The sequence below is a fragment of the Pelecanus crispus genome, chromosome 26, assembly GCF_030463565.1.
Source record: "Pelecanus crispus isolate bPelCri1 chromosome 26, bPelCri1.pri, whole genome shotgun sequence".
NCBI lineage: Eukaryota > Metazoa > Chordata > Aves > Pelecaniformes > Pelecanidae > Pelecanus > Pelecanus crispus.
The window spans coordinates 3120605-3139424 of NC_134668.1; the positions used below are offsets into that span (position 1 = coordinate 3120605).

At 64.2% G+C, this 18820-nt stretch overlaps 1 protein-coding gene across 1 annotated transcript; it reads right to left on the bottom strand.

Moving 5' to 3' along the window:
• Positions 1–297: 297 nt before the first annotated feature.
• On the bottom strand, positions 298–18692 carry COL2A1 (collagen type II alpha 1 chain). The gene is made up of 54 exons (XM_075724896.1): positions 18611–18692; positions 16092–16292; positions 15351–15367; positions 15065–15097; positions 14928–14960; positions 14768–14821; positions 14556–14657; positions 14401–14478; positions 14141–14185; positions 14002–14055; positions 13855–13908; positions 13676–13729; positions 13530–13583; positions 13389–13442; positions 12916–12960; positions 12740–12793; positions 12576–12620; positions 12398–12451; positions 12212–12310; positions 11987–12031; positions 11265–11363; positions 10233–10286; positions 9720–9827; positions 9578–9631; positions 9382–9480; positions 8368–8421; positions 8186–8284; positions 8049–8102; positions 7810–7863; positions 7495–7548; positions 7320–7373; positions 7164–7208; positions 6784–6882; positions 6565–6672; positions 6432–6485; positions 6291–6344; positions 6151–6204; positions 6000–6053; positions 5816–5923; positions 5622–5675; positions 5480–5533; positions 4926–5087; positions 4727–4834; positions 4173–4280; positions 3863–3916; positions 3655–3762; positions 3073–3126; positions 2852–2959; positions 2610–2663; positions 2339–2446; positions 1964–2252; positions 1641–1828; positions 573–815; positions 298–444 (listed from the first exon to the last, which is right to left on the bottom strand). The coding sequence occupies exons 1-54, from the start codon at positions 18690–18692 to the stop codon at positions 298–300; spliced, it is 4455 nt and encodes a 1484-aa protein (XP_075581011.1).
• Between the last annotated feature and the right edge of the window lie 128 nt (positions 18693–18820).

Sequence of the window (18820 nt, forward strand, 5' to 3'; positions counted from 1 at the left end):
GACCTAAAAAATAGGTCTTACAGGAAGAGAATAAATAAATAAGACCGTGGGTTTTTTTATTTCGCAGCCTGCCCAGACGGCGTTGGAAAGAGGCGGTGGTCCCCGACGGAAGGGCGTGAATCAAGGGGTCGTTGCAGCCATTCAGTGCAGAAGTCGTACGAGCGATTGGAAAGTACTCTGGTCCTTGGGGTGGGGTTGGGATTTTAGTTTTCTTTTATGGTATTGGGCTGGATTTAAAAAAAAAAAACAACCAACAAACAACAACAACAAACAAACACACAAATAAAACAATTCTTTTTACAAGAAGCAGACTGGGCCAATATCCACGCCAAACTCCTGATCAGCTCCACCAATGTCCATAGGTGCAATATCTACAATGGGCAGGCGCGAGGTCTTCTGTGATCGGTACTCAATGACTGTCTTGCCCCATTTGCCAGTGTGTTTCTGGGGAGGAAACAAGGAGGAAGGATGTTATTAGATGCTCTTGAGCCCTCCAAACCAACAGCAACCTCATGGGTTGAACCCCAACTCACCGTCTACATCTTTCTCTTTGCAGGCACCCATGAACTTACCGTGCAACCGTCCTCCAAGACGCTGTATGTGAACCTGCTGTTGCCCTCGGCTCTGATCTCCACATCATTGGATCCCTGGATGAGGATGGCTTTCTTCAGGTTGCCCGTCTCCTCGTCCATGTAGGCAATGCTGTTCTTGCAGTGGTAAGTGACGTTCTGGGAGCCTTCGGTGGACAGGAGGCGGAGGAAGGTCATCTGGATGTTTGCGGTGTTGGGAGCCAGGTCTTCATCGCCGTAGCTAAACTGGAGGGAAGAGGTGAGACATTAAAGCCTGCAGGTGTCACAACAACCCTATTTTCAGCCACCTTTTGAGGGGACTTCCATACTTTATGTTCCTGGATGGCTGCAAAAATCAAAGCCCAACTGACCCAACTCCAACAGCCAGTCCCTCGTATAAGGTCCATCAACATAACCCCAAAAGGACATCTGTCCTGGTTTCAGCTGGGATAGAATTAATTTTCTTCCTAGTAGCTGCCATAGTGCTGTGTTTTGGATTTAGTATGAGAATAACGCTGATAACACGCTGATGTTTGGGTTGTTTCTCAGGAGAGTTTATGCCAGTCAAGGACTTTTTCAGCTTCCCATGCTCTGCCAGGCGCACAAGAAGCTGGGAGGGGGCAGAGTCAGGAGAGCTGACCCAAACTGGCCAGAGGGTCAGTTCTGTACCATACGGTGGCATGGGCAGTATAGAAACTGGGGGGGGGGATGGCTGGGGGGCAGCGATCGTGGCTCAGGGACTGGCTGGGCATCGGTCGGCGGGTGGTGGGCAACTGCATTGTGCATCACTTGCTCTGTATATTATTATTATTAGTTATTTTCCCTTCCTTTTCTGCCCTATTAAACTGTCTTTATCTTAGCCCATGAATTTTACTTTTTTTTCTTTTCCCAGTTCTCCTCCCCATCGCACTGGCAAGAGGGAGAGCAAGTGAACGGCTGTGTGGTGTTTAGCTGCCTGCCAGGTTAAGCCACAACAACATCCCAACCCTCCAACCAGCCACGCAGTGCCTTCCCCTCCTCAGCCTCCCTTCCCACTCCCAGTGCGCAGCACCAGCCCCGGCGGACGCTTACGTGAAAACCGCCGTTGATGGTCTCTGCAAACCAGACGTGCTTCTTGTCTTTGGTCTTGCTGGTCCACCAGTTCTTCTTAGGGATGCTGCTGGGGTTGGGGTAGACGCAGGTCTCGCCCGTCTCCATGTTGCAGAAAACTTTGATGGCGTCCAAAGTGCAGCCTTGGTTCGGGTCAATCCAGTAGTCTCCTGCAGCGGGGAGGACAAATGGTGCGTGAACATGAGGTTTTGGAGGTCAGAGCAAAGAGCATCGTGGACCTCACTGTCCTCTTGGGCCTCGGGGAGAGGGGCAGGAGGGGAGGAGGCAGGGATGGACGTTCTTACCACTCTTCCACTCAGGATGGCAAAGCTTGATGTCACGGCAGGTCCTGGCTGGGTTCTTCTTGGAGCCCTCGGGGCTGCGGATGTTCTCGATCTGGTTGTTGAGGGACTTGAGCGTGGCGTCCACCTCGACATCGTGCTGCCGCAGGCTGCCAGCAGCCTCGTCCGCCCGCATGTAGCGGATGGGATCGGGACCCTTCTCTGTCTGACCCAGGCCAGCGAAAGCTGACATGTCGATGCCAGTGCCTGGGGGGCCGGGAGGACCGGGGGGACCTGGGTTTCCAGGAGGTCCCTACGGGAGGAAGAAGATGGAATGCTGTTGGGCTGCTCTGCGAGCTGGACCCCCGCTTCCCTGCCGCCACTGGCGTTTTTACTCACCGCAGGACCTGGTTCGCCGCTTCGTCCACGGGGACCGGGAGGACCGATGGGGCCAGGCATGCCGTTGGAGCCATCTTTGCCAGAGGGGCCAACGGGGCCGGGGGGACCCTAGGAGAGAGCCCCGAAGGTGGGGGGGGGGTCAGGTCGTTGCAAGGAGGCAGGGAAGGTGCTGGGGAGGTGTTAGCGAGCGAGGCAGGAGAGCCAGGGGGGCTTGAGGATGGAGGTGCCTCCTTTTCCTCTCATCTCCCCAGATGCCACGGGCCAGACTTACCCTGGGACCAGAGGGACCTGCAGGACCAGCAGCACCTTGGTCTCCAGAAGGACCCTGAGGAGGAAGCGAGGGTGGATGGTTACAGCTCCACATCCAGCATCGAGGGATGCTCAGCCTTAGCAGAGCCCTTGCACGGGCTCAGAGCTCCCTGCATGGCTGCAGAGACCCCGAAGGAGCCGCATCCAGCTCCACAGCGAGATATGGAGGGTGCTGAGTGCTGGGGTCCTAAAACCGACACTTACGGGTGGTCCGGGAAGACCCTGCAGACCAGTGAAGCCACGGTGGCCCTTCAGCCCTCTCTCTCCAGCCTCTCCTGTCTCACCCTTGTCACCACGAGGCCCTTGGGGACCCTGGAAGGGGAGAAGGGGACATGTCAGGCTCAGGGTGGCAGACCCCCACCCAGTGTGCCCCAGGACCCTGTGCATCACAGGCAGGATGCCCTGACAGGCTCAGCATCACTCACCGGCATGCCTCGAGCGCCAGCAGGACCGGAGGGACCCATGGGACCTTGTGCACCCTGGGGAGAGAAAAGAGGGGAGTTGAAAGGGGGCAGGAGCCGGGGGTGCCCTGTGCCTTTGGGGGTGTCTGAATCGGTCCTGCTGCCTGCGAGCTGCCCTGCTTGCAGCACCAGGAATCAGCAGCTGCCAGCACCGAACGGCATCTTTAAATACTCTCAGCTGGAGCATCTGCACCAGGTAATGATCCTTGCAAATAAATACCCTGGCAGATTTTCCCCGGTTAAGTGTCCCGGTGCTTACAGCTCCCCGGGCAGTGCTTGTGCATAGGCAGAGCCCGAACTGGGCTCTTGGTGCTCATGAATCCTCAGGAAGATGCTCAGAGCTGCTAACAGCACTCGGGGCACCGCTGAATTAGTGACAGCCGCTAACGGCACCCGCCTGGCTCTCCCAATTACTCCGAGTAGGTAATTGCTCCTGGGGGGCCACTGCTATTTCATCATTTGTCTGCGCTCGGGGTGGTTCCCATCTCCCCTAACAAGACCTCAAACTGAATGACCCATTTCCCTCGCCAACGTGCCAGCACTCACCGTCTCGCCTCTGTCTCCTTGTTTGCCGGTGGGACCGACGGGGCCGGGAGCACCAGGGGCACCGGGAGCGCCAGGGGCACCTACGGGACCAGTCTCACCACGATCACCCTGCGCAGAGATAATGGGATGGTCAGACCCACGGGATTTTCGGATGGACGGGACGGCACGTGGATAGCGAGTGCTGGAGGAAGCGCGTGGGCAAGCTCACCTTCACGCCGGCTGCGCCATCTCTGCCAGGGGGTCCATCAGAGCCGGGGTTACCCTGGGAGAGGAAGAGAAATTAAGTCTTGACCTGAGATGGAGCAGGACATGCCCAAATTCCCCTTTCAAAGCAAAAATTGCCGGCGAAAAGGTGCCAGCAATTGCCAAACGCCAAGTTTTTGCGCAGGGCTCTCTGGCTGCGGGATCAGCGATGTCCAGCACTGCTGCTGGGTTAACGCTGGGGTGATCCCACGCCTGGCTCGGACAGCGGCACCGTCCCGCTTCGCCCCCTCCCCAGCTGCCGGGGTGCTGCCTACCTCGCGCCCGGGTTCGCCGGCGGGACCTGTCAGACCAGGGGGACCCACGGGGCCGGGGGGGCCACGGTCGCCTGCAGAGCCGGGTGCTCCTTGTTTCCCAGGTTCACCCTAAACGAAGGGAAAATAAAAGACAACATGCGTGAGCGGGAGGTCCCAGCACAGCCCTTCACCGCACATATGCCTCATTTTAAGGCTGCCAGACTCCTCTGCCCAAATAAGCATGGGTTATTGCCCAGCCCCAGCTGCTGGCACCGGCGGCTCCTGGTAGCTTTGCAAAACCCCAAACCGCACCTGGGGTTGGTGTCCCTGGGGCACTCAAGCTGCACCCAAGGGGGCTGGTGGCCCCGTGACCAGTTCGTTGCAGCCCCCCGGCGCTTCAACAGCCTCTGAGCTGCTGTGCAGGCTTCAAAGCACCCAAATTCATGGTGCTGAGGTCAGGAAAGCCAAGCTTGGCCACTCCAACAGCTCTCAGCAGGAATGATGCTGCTGCTGGGAGCGGTTTGCTCCACCGGGTACGGGGTGGAAGGGGCTGAGCCTGGTCGGTGATAACTCACCGATGGCCCCGGCAGCCCGGGGAAGCCTCTCTCGCCACGCTGTCCGGGAAGACCAACGATGCCGCGCTGTCCTGCCAAACCTTGGGGACCGGGGGGACCATCAGGACCCTGTGGGGAGGCAGAGGGGGGATCAGACCCGGTGGGGTGCTGGCACAGCACTGAACGAGCATGGAGGGATGTGTCCCCCAAAAAAACGTACCGCGGGGCCGTCCTCGCCGGGTTCACCTTTCTCGCCAGGGGGGCCAGCGGGGCCTTGGAGGCCGGGGTCACCGGCACGGCCCGGGGGACCAGCATCACCACGAGCACCCTTGGGACCATCTTTGCCAGCAGAGCCAGGGGGACCGGGGGGGCCTGGGTTACCCTGCCGGGGAGAAGATGGGGTTAGTGCAAATGGAGGAGGCTTTTCCACCTTCATCGCCCGCATCCTGGCACCACTCGGGGCTCCGGGTCAGCTCCTGTGCTTGAAGACCCTCAGGAAAATACCCTTTTTTATGGGCTGATGAGCTGCCCAGTGTTGACCAGGGGCTGTTTAGCTGGGAACCCTCCGCTGCTTGGTCCCTGGCACAGAGCAAGCAGCATCTCCCGAGCCCCCAGCCCTGGGGATGAGCAATCCTGGCTGCCCCCCCGAGCGATACCGGCTGTCCCCCAAGCCACCCCAGCTGCCCCTGAGCGATCCTGGCTGCCCCCAAATGATGCTGGCTGCTCCCAAGTGATCCTGGCTGACCCTGAGCAATCCTGGCTGCCCCGACTCACGTTAGGGCCAGGTGGTCCCACGCGGCCAGCGGCGCCAGGGAATCCGGTGGCTCCCTGGGGAAGGAGAGGAGAAAGGCGGGTCAGATGCTGCACTGCACTCCCCCCAGCTGCCCGCTCTTGCAGCCCACCCACCCATACTCACAGGGGGACCCTGAGCACCCCGGGCTCCTTTGGGACCAGTTACTCCAGTTGGACCCTGGGAAGAGGAGAAAAATGGGTTAGAAACATGCCACGAGGGGCCTGCAACATACCTGCCAGGTGATGCCCCAAATTTCCTGGGAATACGGAGCTCCGCAGGGTTCGCCCCCTGTTTTGGGGTGCCCCAGTTGTACCCACCTGTGGGCCAGGTGCGCCAGAGGGACCTTGGGGACCAGGAGCGCCAGCATCACCCTTCTGCCCGGGCTCTCCTTGTTCGCCTTTGGCACCGGGTTGCCCGTCGGCGCCCTGCAGGGAAGCAGCTGCCGTGAGCAGGTTGAGCCATTGCTGGACTTGTGCCGGGGGATCGGGGCCAAATACTCACCGGGGGGCCGGCAAATCCGGCTGGACCAGGGGCACCGGGCTCACCACGCTCGCCCTGCGGGAGAGAGATGGGAGATAAATGGGGGGGATGGGGGGCAGGAAGCCAGTGGTGGCACCACCAGCACCCGGGGGGCTGTGGGGACTTGACTTACGGGGGCACCGCGGGCACCAGCAGCGCCAGATGGACCAGGAGGGCCAGATTCACCCTGCAAAGGAAAGGATGGAGAGTTGGGGGGGTGTGGATGGCATCTTCCTCAGTCGGCAGCAGCCGAGGGGCCACCTGGGCTCTCACCTTCTCACCGTTGGGGCCAGCAGGGCCAGGGGGACCGATGGGACCCGTCAGACCCTACGGGGGAGAGACAGATGAGGACCAGGCCACCGCAAACATCCCTCACTGGCCACCCCACTCCCACCATGTCCCCTTCCCACTTACGCGTGCACCATCCTTTCCGGGGGCTCCCTCGGGGCCCTTCTCTCCGACGTCTCCCTGCGGGGCGAGACGGAGGCAGTGTGAGCCGAGCTGAGACCTGATGGCACTCGGGACATCTCTGGGACCCCTCACTTACCCGGTCTCCCTTGGGACCAGCAATGCCGGCTGCTCCTCTCTCGCCGGGCATTCCCTGTAGTCCCGGGGGACCCTGGGCGCCGTTGGGGCCGGCTGGTCCAGTTGCACCCTAAAGCAGAGCAAAGGTGCCGTTATTGGGGTGCCAACCCCCGCCCCCCCCAGCCTCACAGCTCTGCCGGTGGCACCGAGCCACTGAGCCCCATCCCCACTTGTCACCCACCTTGGGTCCATCGGTGCCCGGTGTGCCGGGGAGCCCACGGGGACCTTGCAGCCCTTGTGCGCCGGGAGAGCCACGTTCACCGGGGAAGCCACGTTCACCCTGGGGTGGGGGGACACAGCATTAGGGTCATGGTGCCCTTTGCGTGGGTGTCCCTGGGGACGGAAGGCAGCGCACCCATCCCACACTGTCCCGAAGGGGCTGCGATACATTTGGAAGAGAGGGGACGGGCTGCGGTGGAGGCTGAGCCGCTGGGACTGGGGGAGCCGATGGCCCTGGATGGGGGTGACGAGGCTCTGCTGACCCCCTCGAGCCCCCCAAAATCCCCTGTGGGAGAGGGAGAAGCATCCTGTCCCCGCAGCCAGGAAGATGGTGATACTTACTCTGGGACCAACGAGACCGGGGGCACCGGCTTCTCCAGGAACACCCTGTGCCAGGGGGAAAAAGAGACAGGGGTCAGTCCTGGGGGTTGCCAGGGGTCCTGACCCCCTCTTTGCAGCCAGGGAACATCTGGGAGGAGGGAAAAAACGGGGCCTCACCTGATCTCCGGGTTTGCCGCTCTCTCCGGGGGGACCTGGTGGCCCAGGCAGGCCCTGGGAGGGGAAAGCAGCAGCATTAGCACGGCGGCAGTGAGACCCCCGGGGATGGGGGCTCGGGGTCACCCGTGAGCATCACCCTGACCCCAGCACCCCACCCCCCCTTCCATGTGCTTACCTGGAAGCCAGAGGGACCGGGGGCTCCTTGCTCTCCCCTCTCACCCGCAGGACCCTGTGGGAAGGACACTGGTGAAGGACCCCAAAAACCTCCCGGGGTTCGGGCTTCACCCACCCCAGGATTTTGGGTAGAGACAGAATCATGGGGGATCCTGAAATCCCAAGACCACGAGGGCCAGGGGGCGCAGAGGCTCCATCCCCAGCAGACCCAGGGTGGTCCTTTGCCCAGATCCGGGGGGGCTACAACCCCTGACCCCCCCCCCCGCCCTGTTTCAAGTGGGTTTTGGCCCCAGGTGAACAAGGCTGCGACACTCACGGCAGGTCCCGGGGGGCCAGCAGCTCCCGTCTCACCGTCCTTGCCTGGGAGACCCTAGAGAGGAGAAAGACCCCCTGGTGCTGAGCGCCAGGCGCGATGCTGCAGACCCCACTTCACCCTCCCAGCCCCCATGCCTCAGTTTCCCCACCCGGAGACTGCAGATGCCTCAGGGCACTGCGATGCTGGAGCAACCCCAAGATGTGTCTTTGGGGGGCAGCAAGGGAGCAAAACCAACTCACCCGCAGCCCCGGGGCGCCGGGGAGTCCTTTCTCACCAGCTTTTCCAGGCTCACCCTAGAGGGAGGAGAGATGTGACCGTGATGGGCTCCACATCCGGGCCGCAGCCCCGTTTTGGGTAGAAATCAGTCGATACTCACATTGGCACCCTTGGGACCAGGGAAACCCATCACGCCAGGCTGGCCGCGAGCACCCTGCGGGCCGGGGGGGCCGGGGCGGCCGTCCTCACCGGGAGCGCCCTGTGGGGAGGGGGACGTCAGCAGGGACCGCGCCAGCCCCTGGTCCCCCACCCTGTGCCAGCCCCCTGAGGAGCATCACTTACTGTTGGGCCGACTTTGCCTTGAGGACCAGCGTCGCCTGGGCGGCCGGTGAGACCCTGCAGCAGAGGGAAGGAATTGGGGGGGGGCTGCAGCAGCTGGGCCCGAGGCGGGGGATGCCAGGCACCCCATCCTGCCTGGCTCCCGGCTGCTGCTCTGGGCCTGGAGCTCGCCCAGGGGTCTACCTAACCCCAGAAGCATGATGGCTGACCCCAAAGAGCATCTTTGCTAACCCCAAATGCATCTTAACTAACCCCAAAGAGCAGCTTAATTAGCACCAAAAAGCATCTTAATTAGCACCAAGGAGCATCTCTGTTAACCCCAAAGAGTATCTTCACTAACCCCAAAAAGAATCTTAACTCCGAAGAGCACCTTTGCCAACCCCAAATGCACATTTGCTAACCCCAAATACATCTTCTCTAACCCCAAAGAGCATCTTAATTATCACCAAGGAGCATCTTCACTAACCCCAAATGCATCTTTGATAACCCCAAAGATCTTAATTAGCACCAAAGAGCAACTGAATCAACCTCAAAAAGCATCTTCATGCCAAAGAGCATCTTGGCTAACCCCAGATGCATCTTATTGACCTCAAAAGCATGTTATCGACCCCAAAAGCACCTTAACCAACCCCAAAAGCGTGTTATCGACCCCAAAAGCACCTTAACCGACCCCAAAAGCACCTTAACAAACCCCAAAAGCATGTTATTGACCCCAAAAGCACCTTAACCGACCCCAAAAGCACCTTAACGAACCCCAAAAGCGTGTTATTGACCCCAAAAGCACCTTAACCGACCCCAAAAGCACCTTAACGAACCCCAAAAGCGTGTTACTGACCCCAAAAGCACCTTAACGGACCCCGAAGAGCCTGCTTGCTGACCCCAGCAGGTCCCACACTGTCCCCACACGGTCCTGCTCTGGCCGAGGCCCCCCAGCGCAGCAGGGAGCCCCCATTCAGGCAACCCCCTGCCCCCGCCTGCCCCCTGCGGGGGTGCAGGATCCGACCCCCTGGCTCTTACCCTGGCTCCGGGCAGCCCGGGCTCTCCGGGGCGCCCAGGATCACCAGTGGCTCCCTTGGGACCTGCGAGGCCGGCGGGACCACGCTCGCCTGGAGCACCCTGTGCAGGGCGGGAGGGGGGAGAAGGGGTGAGTTTGGGGGTTCAGGGGGTGGTCATCCCCCTGGACACCCCCCCCACCATGGCCCCGCCATCCCACCTTGGGTCCAGCCAGCCCGTCCTGCCCCGGGAAGCCGCGATTGCCAGGAGCACCCTATGGAGGAAGAAGAGGAGGAGCGAAGTCAGGGGAGGTTTGGGGGGCAGCACCTCTCTGGGGGTGGGGGTGCAGGCAGGCCACGCACCCTCTCTCCAGGTGGTCCCACGGGGCCGGCAGCACCAGGTTCACCACGAGCTCCTCTCTTGCCTTCCTCGCCAGCTGGCCCGGGGGCACCTTGGGGTCCTGCGGGTCCCTGAGGAAGAGGAAACAGGGTCACAAGGAGCCTTCCTCCCCCACGGCACACCAGGGGGTCCCTGCCCGCATCATCCCCCCCCCCTCAGTAAATCACAGACCCCGGGGTGCTGGGCAGGAGCCCCTCTCCGTGCCACGTGTCCCGCCGGCGCCGGGGCTCGGCGGCTGCCGCGGCGGGGATCCGGCCTGTGCATTGAGGCTGGTTAATGAAGCGAGGGGGGAATGTCCTGGGGGGGGGGGCGAACACAGCAGCTATTGTTCCCCTGCGGGAGGGGGGACGCTGCCCCTCGAGGGGCCTCATTAGGGGAAGAGGTTCGTTAGACGCCATTGAGACACTCCAGTCCTGGACGGGGAGCGAGGGGCCGCAGGACGGACCCCCAGCTGCATGCGGCCCCCCCGGACTCACCGTCTCGCCCTTCGGTCCTTGTTCGCCTTTGAAGCCCGCGATGCCGGGTTCTCCCTGGGGAGCGAGAGGGCGGTGAGGGACAGGGCCACAGCATCCCCACGGCTGCGCCCGTCCCCAGGCCCCTCTCCAGGCCATGGGCCCATCCTTGTGTCCGTTGTCTTGCTTGTCCCTGTCCCCATCCCCATCCCTGTCCCCGTCCCAGCCTTGTCCTGACCTTCACTCCCATCTGCATTCCCGTCCCCACCCCCATCCCTGTCCCCATCCCCATTCCCGTCCCCATTCCTATCCCCACCCCCATCCCCCATTCCCATTCCCGTCCCCATCTCCTTTCCCCATCCTCCTTCCCATCCCCCATTCCTGCTCTCATCCTTGTCCCCATGCCCACCCCCATCTTTGTCCCCACCCCATCCCTGTCCCCTTTCCTGTGCCCATCCTCACCCCTGTCCCCACTCCTGTCGCCATCCCCATCCCTGTCCCCAACCCATCCCTGTCCCCATCTTCATCCCCATCCCTGTCCCCATCCCCTTTCCTCTCCCCGACTCCTGTCCTCATTCCAGACCCCAGCCTCAGCCCTATCCTTGTCCCCATGCCTGTCCCCATCATCATCCTTGTCCCCATCCCTTTCCTCATCCTCATCTCCATCCCAGTCCTTTTACCTGTCCCCATCCCCATCCCCGTCCCTGTCCTGTCCCCGTCCTGTCCCCATCCCATCCCCATCCCTGTCCCCATCCCATCCCATGCCATCCCCGTCCCTGTCCCCATCCCATCCCATCCCATCCCATCCCACCCCATCCCATCCCAGTCCCCATCCCATCCCACCCCATCCCACCCCGTCCCACCCCTGCCCTGTCCCCGACGGCCCCTTTGGGACCAGGAGCGGATGACCTGGGAGTGACCAGGGGCGACTGGGCAGGGGGTTGGGAAGGGGGGCGTGGCCTGTGTCAGAATGGGTGGGGCATGTGGCAGGGTGGGCGGGGCCAGCTGGCAGTGGGCGGGGCCATGGCCGGGGTCCCCATCTCGGGGGTCTCTTACCGTCTGTCCCTTGGGTCCCAGCGGGCCAGTGGCTCCCTGGGGTCCGGGTGGGCCACGGGGGCCGGGGAAGCCTGGAGCGCCAGCGATGCCCGGGGCACCCTGCGGGCAGCCAGCCGCCGTCAGGGGGGCACAGCACTGCCCTGTGTCCCGATGTCCCCATGTCCCCTGTGTCCTCCCGCCTCCCGCAGCATCCCCGCTGTCCCCTGCAGCCCCCAGCATCCCACATCTGCCAGCATCCTCGCGTCCCCCAGCATCCCGTGTCCCACAGCATCCCCGCAGCCCCCAGGGACCCCGTGTCCCCCAGCATCCCCCCTTCCGCCAGCATCCCCAGCGCCCCCCAGCATCCCCACCCCTCAGCACCCCCATATCCCACGTGCATCCCCTAGCAACCACCAGCATCCCCCGTGTCCCCCAGCACCCTCGCATCCCTCTGCATCCCCATGTCCCCGCATCCCCCAGCGTCCCCATGTCCCCCAGCGTCCCATGCTCCCCAGCATCCCCCAGTATCTCCCAGCATCCCACATCCCCCAGCATCCCGCATCCTCCGATCCCCAAGCATCCTCCCGCATCCCTCTGTCCCCCATGACCCCCAGGGTCCCCTTGTGCCCCCGCATCCCAGCTCAGCCCTTGGCAGCCCCTTCCCGCCCAGGGCCAGACCCCTCCCCAGCCCCGGCCTGCCCAGGGGCTCAGGACACCCCGTCCCCGTCCCCAGCCATACTCACCGCTGAGCCCTTCGCACCGGGGATGCCGTCAGTCCCTGGGTTACCCTAAAAGAAGACACCGCTGAGGCTGGCTCTGTCCCCCGTGCCTCAGTTTCCCTACCACCAGGCAGAGGACGACCCCTTCCCCCCCTGCTCGCAGGATCAGCCCTGTCCCGGTGGCTCCCAGGCCAGGGGACATGCAGGGACAAGCCACCGTGGGGGGACACAGCAAGTGACAGCACTTACGGGCGCGCCGGCGGGGCCAGGAGAGCCGGGGGTGCCGGATTCACCGCGGGGGCCCTGGGCACCCTCGGGACCTCGTGCGCCGGTGGGACCAGCTTCACCCTGGAGGGAGGAAAGGGGGGGTGAGGCGGGGCTCAGCCGGCGCCGTGCCTCAGTTTTCCCTGCTGGGAGCAGCCCTTTCCCCCTTACCTTTGAGCCGGGGGCGCCGGGGAAGCCGGGGGCTCCGGCTGGGCCGACAGGTCCCTGGGGGCGAGAAAAGCGTGAGGGTCTGCCCAGGCTTTGGGGGGTCCCGGGGGACCCTGCTGTCCCCCACGGGGTGACACGGGGTCTGGCAGCCCAGGAAGGGGACAAGCAGCCCTTTACTTACAGGGGGTCCAGCTGGGCCGGGGAGGCCGTCGTTGCCACGAGCACCCTAGGGGGAGATGGCAGTGGGAGTCACGGGGGGCACCGCGGGGGGACGGGCGACCCCCTCCCACCGGCAGCCCCCTGCCACCGGGGTGCCACCAGAGACCCAGGCAGCGTCACACTCACCGCAGCGCCGGAGGGGCCGGGACGTCCTCTCTCTCCGGGCAGCCCGCGGGGACCCTGGGGGGGACGTGGCAGCGGGTTGGGCTCTGTGGTGCCCAGCCCAGGGCTGGGGGGTGGGCAACACCCCCCTCACCCCCCGCCGTGCCTCAGTTTCCCCCGTTCCCAGCCCAACAACTCACCATGGGGCCGGGGGAGCCGTTCTCGCCAGGTGAGCCGGATTCGCCCTGTGGGGAAGGGACAGAGGGTGAGCCTGGCGGGCAGCACCGTGCCAGCCCTGATGCCACGGGGATGGTCACCCTACCAGCCCTGATGCCACGGGACGGTCACCCTACCAGCCCTGACGCCACGGGGATGGTCACCCTACCAGCCCTGATGCCACGGGACGGTCACCCTACCAGCCCTGACGCCACGGGGATGGTCACCCTACCAGCCCTGATGCCACGGGATGGTCACCCTACCAGCCCTGACGCCACGGGACGGTCACCCTACCAGCCCTGATGCCATGGGATGGTCACCCTGCCAGCCCTGACGCCACGGGGATGGTCACCCTGCCAGCCCTGATGCCACAGGATGGTCACCCTACCAGCCCTGATGCCACGGGATGGTCACCCTGCCAGCCCTGACGCCATGGGGATGGTCACCCAACACCTACCTTGGCTCCAGGAGCCCCCGCCTCTCCCTTGGCACCATCCAAGCCGGGGTAGCCCTGGGAACAGAGATGGGGGGGGTCACCCCCTGTGCCACGGGGTGATGGGGACACCGGGGGTGCAAGGGACGCACAACACACACTTACCCGGTGGCCTTTCACTCCGGGGAGACCGGGTGTCCCGGGGAAGCCACGAGCACCCTGTGAGCAAGTGGAGAGAAAGGTGGTTGGGGGCGGAGGGACACGGGGGGCTCCGACACGGGGGGGCCAGATCCAGCCTGGTGCTACCTTACCTGGGGGCCGGGGGGGCCGCGCTCGCCAGATTTGCCAGGTTTGCCGGTCTCGCCCTGCAGGCAAATGAGATGGGGGAAATAAAATCACCCTTTGGCTTCTGGCCAGGGCCACTGCTGCAATGAGCTGCCTGTTCTCAGCTGGGGTTTGCCAGCTGGTGCCGGAGCAGCGAACGACTCACATCATCGCCGGGTTTCCCAGGAGGTCCTGGCGGTCCCCGGGGACCCATCGGACCCTAAAGGGGACAGAGAGGCAGCGGGTGAGTGGGATCTGGTGGGTGGCATGTCCCCTAGCTGGGGGGATTGGGGGTACAGGGGAGGACACTCACAGCAGCACCGGGCTCGCCAGGTTCGCCGGGGTTGCCTTGAAATCCTTGGGGACCCTGGAAGGGAGACGGTGGCATCAGAGGGGTGGCGGGGTGCGCACCCAGAGCCCCCTGAGCCTGGCCGGGTGGGAGGGGTACTTACGGGAGCACCGGAAGGTCCAGGGGGGCCGCGAGGTCCCATGGGGCCCTGGGGGGAGAGACAACGGTGTCATGGTGGGGGGGCGAGGTGGCTGCCCCCCATCAGCCACCAAACCAAGGGGGGCTGCCCCCAAAATGGGGATGGTTGCCGTCATTGGAGACACAGGGTCCACCATGTCCCAAGACAGGACCCGCTGCCACGTCCCCCTGAGGTGTGTGGGGGGCGACGGGGGGGTCCCTGGTCCCAGGGGGAGGCCCTCCTACCATGGGTCCCTGCATGACGCCCATCTGCGCGCCTCCGGCCTTCTCATCGAAGCCACCCGCCATCTGAGCCGCGAAGTTCTGCAAGGGGAAGGGGGCTGAGCACACCGGCCGCCCCAAAACACCCTCGTTTCATCCCAAAAAACCCCGATACTCACCCCGCCAAGGCCGGGGGGGCCGGGAGGGCCGGGGGGGCCAGGTGGGCCAGGATTTCCAGGGGTGCCGGGTTCTCCATCCCTGCCCCGGGGCCCAGGAGCACCCTGGGACGGGGAGGAAAAGGGGGGGTCACGCCTGCAGTGAGCACGACTGTTCTCTGCAGCACCCCACCACTGCCGGGGGGCGGTCCTGGGGGTGGGGGGTATGCTCTCACCTTCTCCCCCTTCTCACCACGGTCCCCTCGTTGTCCTTGCTCGCCTGCCGGGCCCTGTGAGAGGAGGGGGGGGATCAGCTTTTCCCCCACGCCCCCCCCCATCCCTCCAACCCCCTCCCACAAATATTCCAGCAATTCGCCCGGAGAAACGCGCTCCCACCTGCGGTCCCGGAGGCCCTCGGGGTCCTACGACCTGTGGAGGGGGGGAACACGAGGGTGGGGTGAGGCAGGTGCAGGCGGGGACCAGACCCTCCCCGCAGCGGCAGGGCCCCCCGCCCCCCGCCCCGGGGCACTTACATCTTTAATGTCACCAGGTTCACCCTTCTGTCCCTGCAAGGCAAAGCATGGTGTGAGCCAAGGGGGGCACCCCCAGGCCCCCCCCAAACTTCCCCCCCCCAAGAGGTGACAAAACCCCCTGGGAGGTGACAAAACCCCCTGGGAGGTGACAACCCCAGAGCCGCTTGCCCCATGCGGGTGCCCAAGGGTCCTGCCTTGACACGCCCCCCCCCCCCCCCCACCTCCCCACCATTTTGGGGGGAAAACCCCAAGAAATTTGGACCGGACACACACACACCAGCCTCACCTTGGGGCCAGGTTGCCCTGTTGGAAAAACAATGAAAGAAAGAGAAATTAGAGGGGGGACAGGCTGGGGGGGGACATGAGGCACCTCTGTCCCCAGCCCGGGGGGTGGTGGTGCTCCTGGGGGGCTGTGGGGCCACAGCGGGGGGCAGAGGAGCGCGGGGACTCCCCCAAAGCGCAGTGGTGGGGTGGGGGGCAAAGCGGGGTTCAGCATGCAGGAGCAGGGCCACACGGCTTGGGGGGGCAGTTGGGCGGGTGCTCAATCCTTCACCCACCCCCTTCCCCAGAGGGGGCGGCGAAGGGTTAAAAAAGGCAACTTTGGGGCTTTTGAGGGTTTGGGGAATTGGGGTCACGGCCCTTCCCGGTGCGTTTTTCCATCATTCCGGGTGAATTATCACATTATTATTATTTTGGGGAGGGAAGCCCCATTTGAATGTCCCTTTTGCTGGGATGCCCTGGGGGGGTTCCATGGCCACAGTCCCCCCCAGGCATCACCCCCTGCACCCCAAACCCATCTGCTTTCACTGGATTTTATAAAAAACACCCCAAAACCCTCCAGGCTTTGAAGCCAGCTGCCATTTGGGGTAAAAAAAGGATTTTTCCACCCTGGGATGATTTTTTTTTTTACCCCCTGGGGGCCAAGTTGCCTTTTCCCTGGGGCTCCCCATGGATGTTCCCCCCCCAGGCCCATCCATGGCCAGGTAATTTATTTATTAACGAAAGGAGGGAATAAATAAATTACAACCGCTGGGTTGGTCAGTGGGACATATGGGGCAGCACTCTCCGAAGGGGATTTCGGGGCTGGGACAGTCCCGCAGCTCCTCGCAGATGATCTCGTCGCAGAGGACGGTCCCCGTGTCGCACACGCAGATACGGCACGGCTCCGGCTTCCACACGTCCTTATCGCTATAGCTCTGCCCATCCTGCAGGCAGCTGCCTGCTTCGGCTGCGGGGAGAAGTTGAAGGAGGGGGGGGATACGGCAGGGAGATGGGGGTGGCATCACCCCCGGGGGGGCTGAGGGTGGCGGGGGGGACACAGCTGGGGACCGCGGTCACCTGTGATGGGGGTAGTGGCATTGCCACCCCACTGGTTCTGAGAGGCCCCCCTCGAAGTCCCCCTAGTTTGCAGGGAGGAGGAGGAGCGAGGCCCCCAAGGGTCCCGGAGCAGCAGGGTGGTGGCTTAGCGAGGGGTTTCCAGCCTGAAGCGGGGGGTGCCCCCTCCCCAGGACCCCAGTGGCACTCAGCGTCCCCCTGTCTTGGGGGCATTCAGCGCGTCCCTGCAACCCCTGCACCTCTGGTGGGCCGTGGGGAGCGTCTCCAGTGCCTCCCGGGTCTTGGGGCGGGGGCTGACGTCCCTGGGCTGCACCCGTGGGTGCCCCGGAGCTGCCCCAGGGTCTCTGGGACGTGTTGCAGTGTCCCCAGGAGGTGCCCCGGTGTCCCCAGGCTGCACCCCAGGGTCCCCAGGAGGTGCCCAGGTGTCCCCAGGCTGCACCCCAGGGTCTCCAGAGGTGACCCAGGGTCCCTGAGACGTGTCCTGGTGTCCCCAGGAGGTACCCCCAGGGTCGCCAGGAGGTGCCCCAGGGTCCCTAGGCTGGACCCCAGGGTCCCCAGAAGCTGCCCCAGTGTCCCTGGGATGTGCCCTGGTGACCCCAGGGACCTCGGGATGTGCTGCGGTGGCCCCGGGAGGTGTTCCCAGGGTCCCCGGAATGTGACCCAGGATCCCCAGGAGATGCCCTGGTGTCCCCAGGGTCCCTGGGATGTTCCCTGGTGTCCCCAGGGTCCCCAGATTGTTCCCCAGTGTCCCCATGCCAGTCCCCAGGGTCCCCGGGATGTGCCCCAGCATCCCCAGGACATACTCCAGGGCTGGACCCCCTGTCCCCAGCTGCACCCTGTGTCCCCAGCTGGACCCCAAGTCTCAGGCTGGACCCTGCTGTCCCCAGGCTGCCCTCCGTGTCCCTGGGCTGCTCCCTGCTATCCCAGGGTGTACCCCATGCCCCCAGGCTGTCCCCCACTGTCCCCCAGCAGCACCCCAGTGTCTACCGTGTCCTGTTGCAGCCCACCTCCCACACCCCAGGCTGTCCCCCACTGTCCCCACACCGTAACCTGCTGTTCCCAAGCTGCACCCTGCTGTGCCATCTGCACCCCGTGGCCCTAATGCTGTCCCCCCCATCCCAGGCTGTCCCACACTGTCCCTCACTGCCCTTACACTGTCCCCGCTGTCCCACACCGTCCCCTTGGTGTCCCACGCTGCCCCTCTCCATCCCAGGCTGTCCTCCCCACTAGCCTTAAACTTCCCCATCCACCCCACACCCCTCTATTCCACGCTGTCCCCCAGTGTCCCACACCGTCCCCCAGTGTTCCTACGCTGTCCCCCACTCTCCTTGTGCTGCCCCCCCAGTGTCCCACGCTGTCCCTCCCTGTTCCACGCTGTCCCCCAATGTGTCCCTCCCATCCCAGGCTGCCTCCCCCACTACCCTGAAACTTTCCCCATCCGTCCCACTCTGTCCCCCTCTGTCCCACGCCGTCCCCGTCACCCCACACTGTCCCCCCACTCTCTTTGTGCTGTCCCCCAGTGTTCCACACCGTCCCCCTCTATCCCACACTGTCCCCCTCTATCCCACACCGTCCCCCTCTATCCCACGCTGTCCCCCTGTGTCCCCACGCTGTCCCCCTCTATCCCACTCTGTCCCCTTCTATCCCACACTGTCTCCCTGTGTCCCCACGCTGTCCCCCTCTATCCCACACTGTAACCCTCTATCCCACGCTGTCCCCCTCTATCCCACACTGTCCCCCTCTATCCCACACCGTCCCCCTCTATCCCACGCTGTCCCCCTGTGTCCCCACGCTGTCCCCCTCTATCCCACTCTGTCCCCTTCTATCCCACACTGTCCCCCTGTGTCCCCACGCTGTCCCCCTCTATCCCACACTGTCCCCTTCTATCCCACACCATCCCCCTCTATCCCACACCATCCCCCTCTATCCCACGCTGTCCCCCCGTGTCCCCACGCTGTCCCCCCCTCTCCATGTGCTGTCCCCCCACCCCATATCGTCGCCCAGTGTCCCACGCTGTCCCCGCCATCCCGGACTGTCCCCCCCCACTACCCTTAAACTTTCCCCCTCCATCCCACGCTGCCCCCGTGTCCCACGCTGCGCCCCCCGCTCCGTGTCCGCCCCCCTCCCTCCCCCCCCCATTTCCCTGCGATCACCCCCACGCCGGAGCTCTGCTCCCGGGGGTCCTGGCTCGGGACGGGGCTCGGTACTCACGGAGGTCTCGGTCCTGCGCGGCGACGGCGGCGAGGAAGAGGATGGCGAGGGCGGCGAGGCGGCGCGGGCGGCGGCCGGGCATGGCGAGGCGGCGGCGCCCCTCACCGTGCGTCGGGCCGAGCAGTGCCCGCGCCGCCCCGCCGCCGCGTATATGTCCCGGCGCGGCCCCCCGGGCCGCGTAACCCGAGCCGGGCCGGCCCCCCCGCCCTC

What these genes read in the sequence shown, in the direction of transcription:
- COL2A1 (XM_075724896.1), bottom strand. Translation starts at nt 18,692, where the DNA reads ATGCCCGGCCGCCGCCCGCGCCGCCTCGCCGCCCTCGCCATCCTCTTC. An exon ending in GCCCCCCCGGCCTTGGCGGG is followed by an intron (nt 14,479 to 14,555) that starts GTGAGTATCGGG and finishes TTCCCCTTGCAG; the next exon opens with AACTTCGCGGCTCAGATGGC. An exon ending in CCGGATTTGCCGGCCCCCCG is followed by an intron (nt 5,924 to 5,999) that starts GTGAGTATTTGG and finishes GCTTCCCTGCAG; the next exon opens with GGCGCCGACGGGCAACCCGG.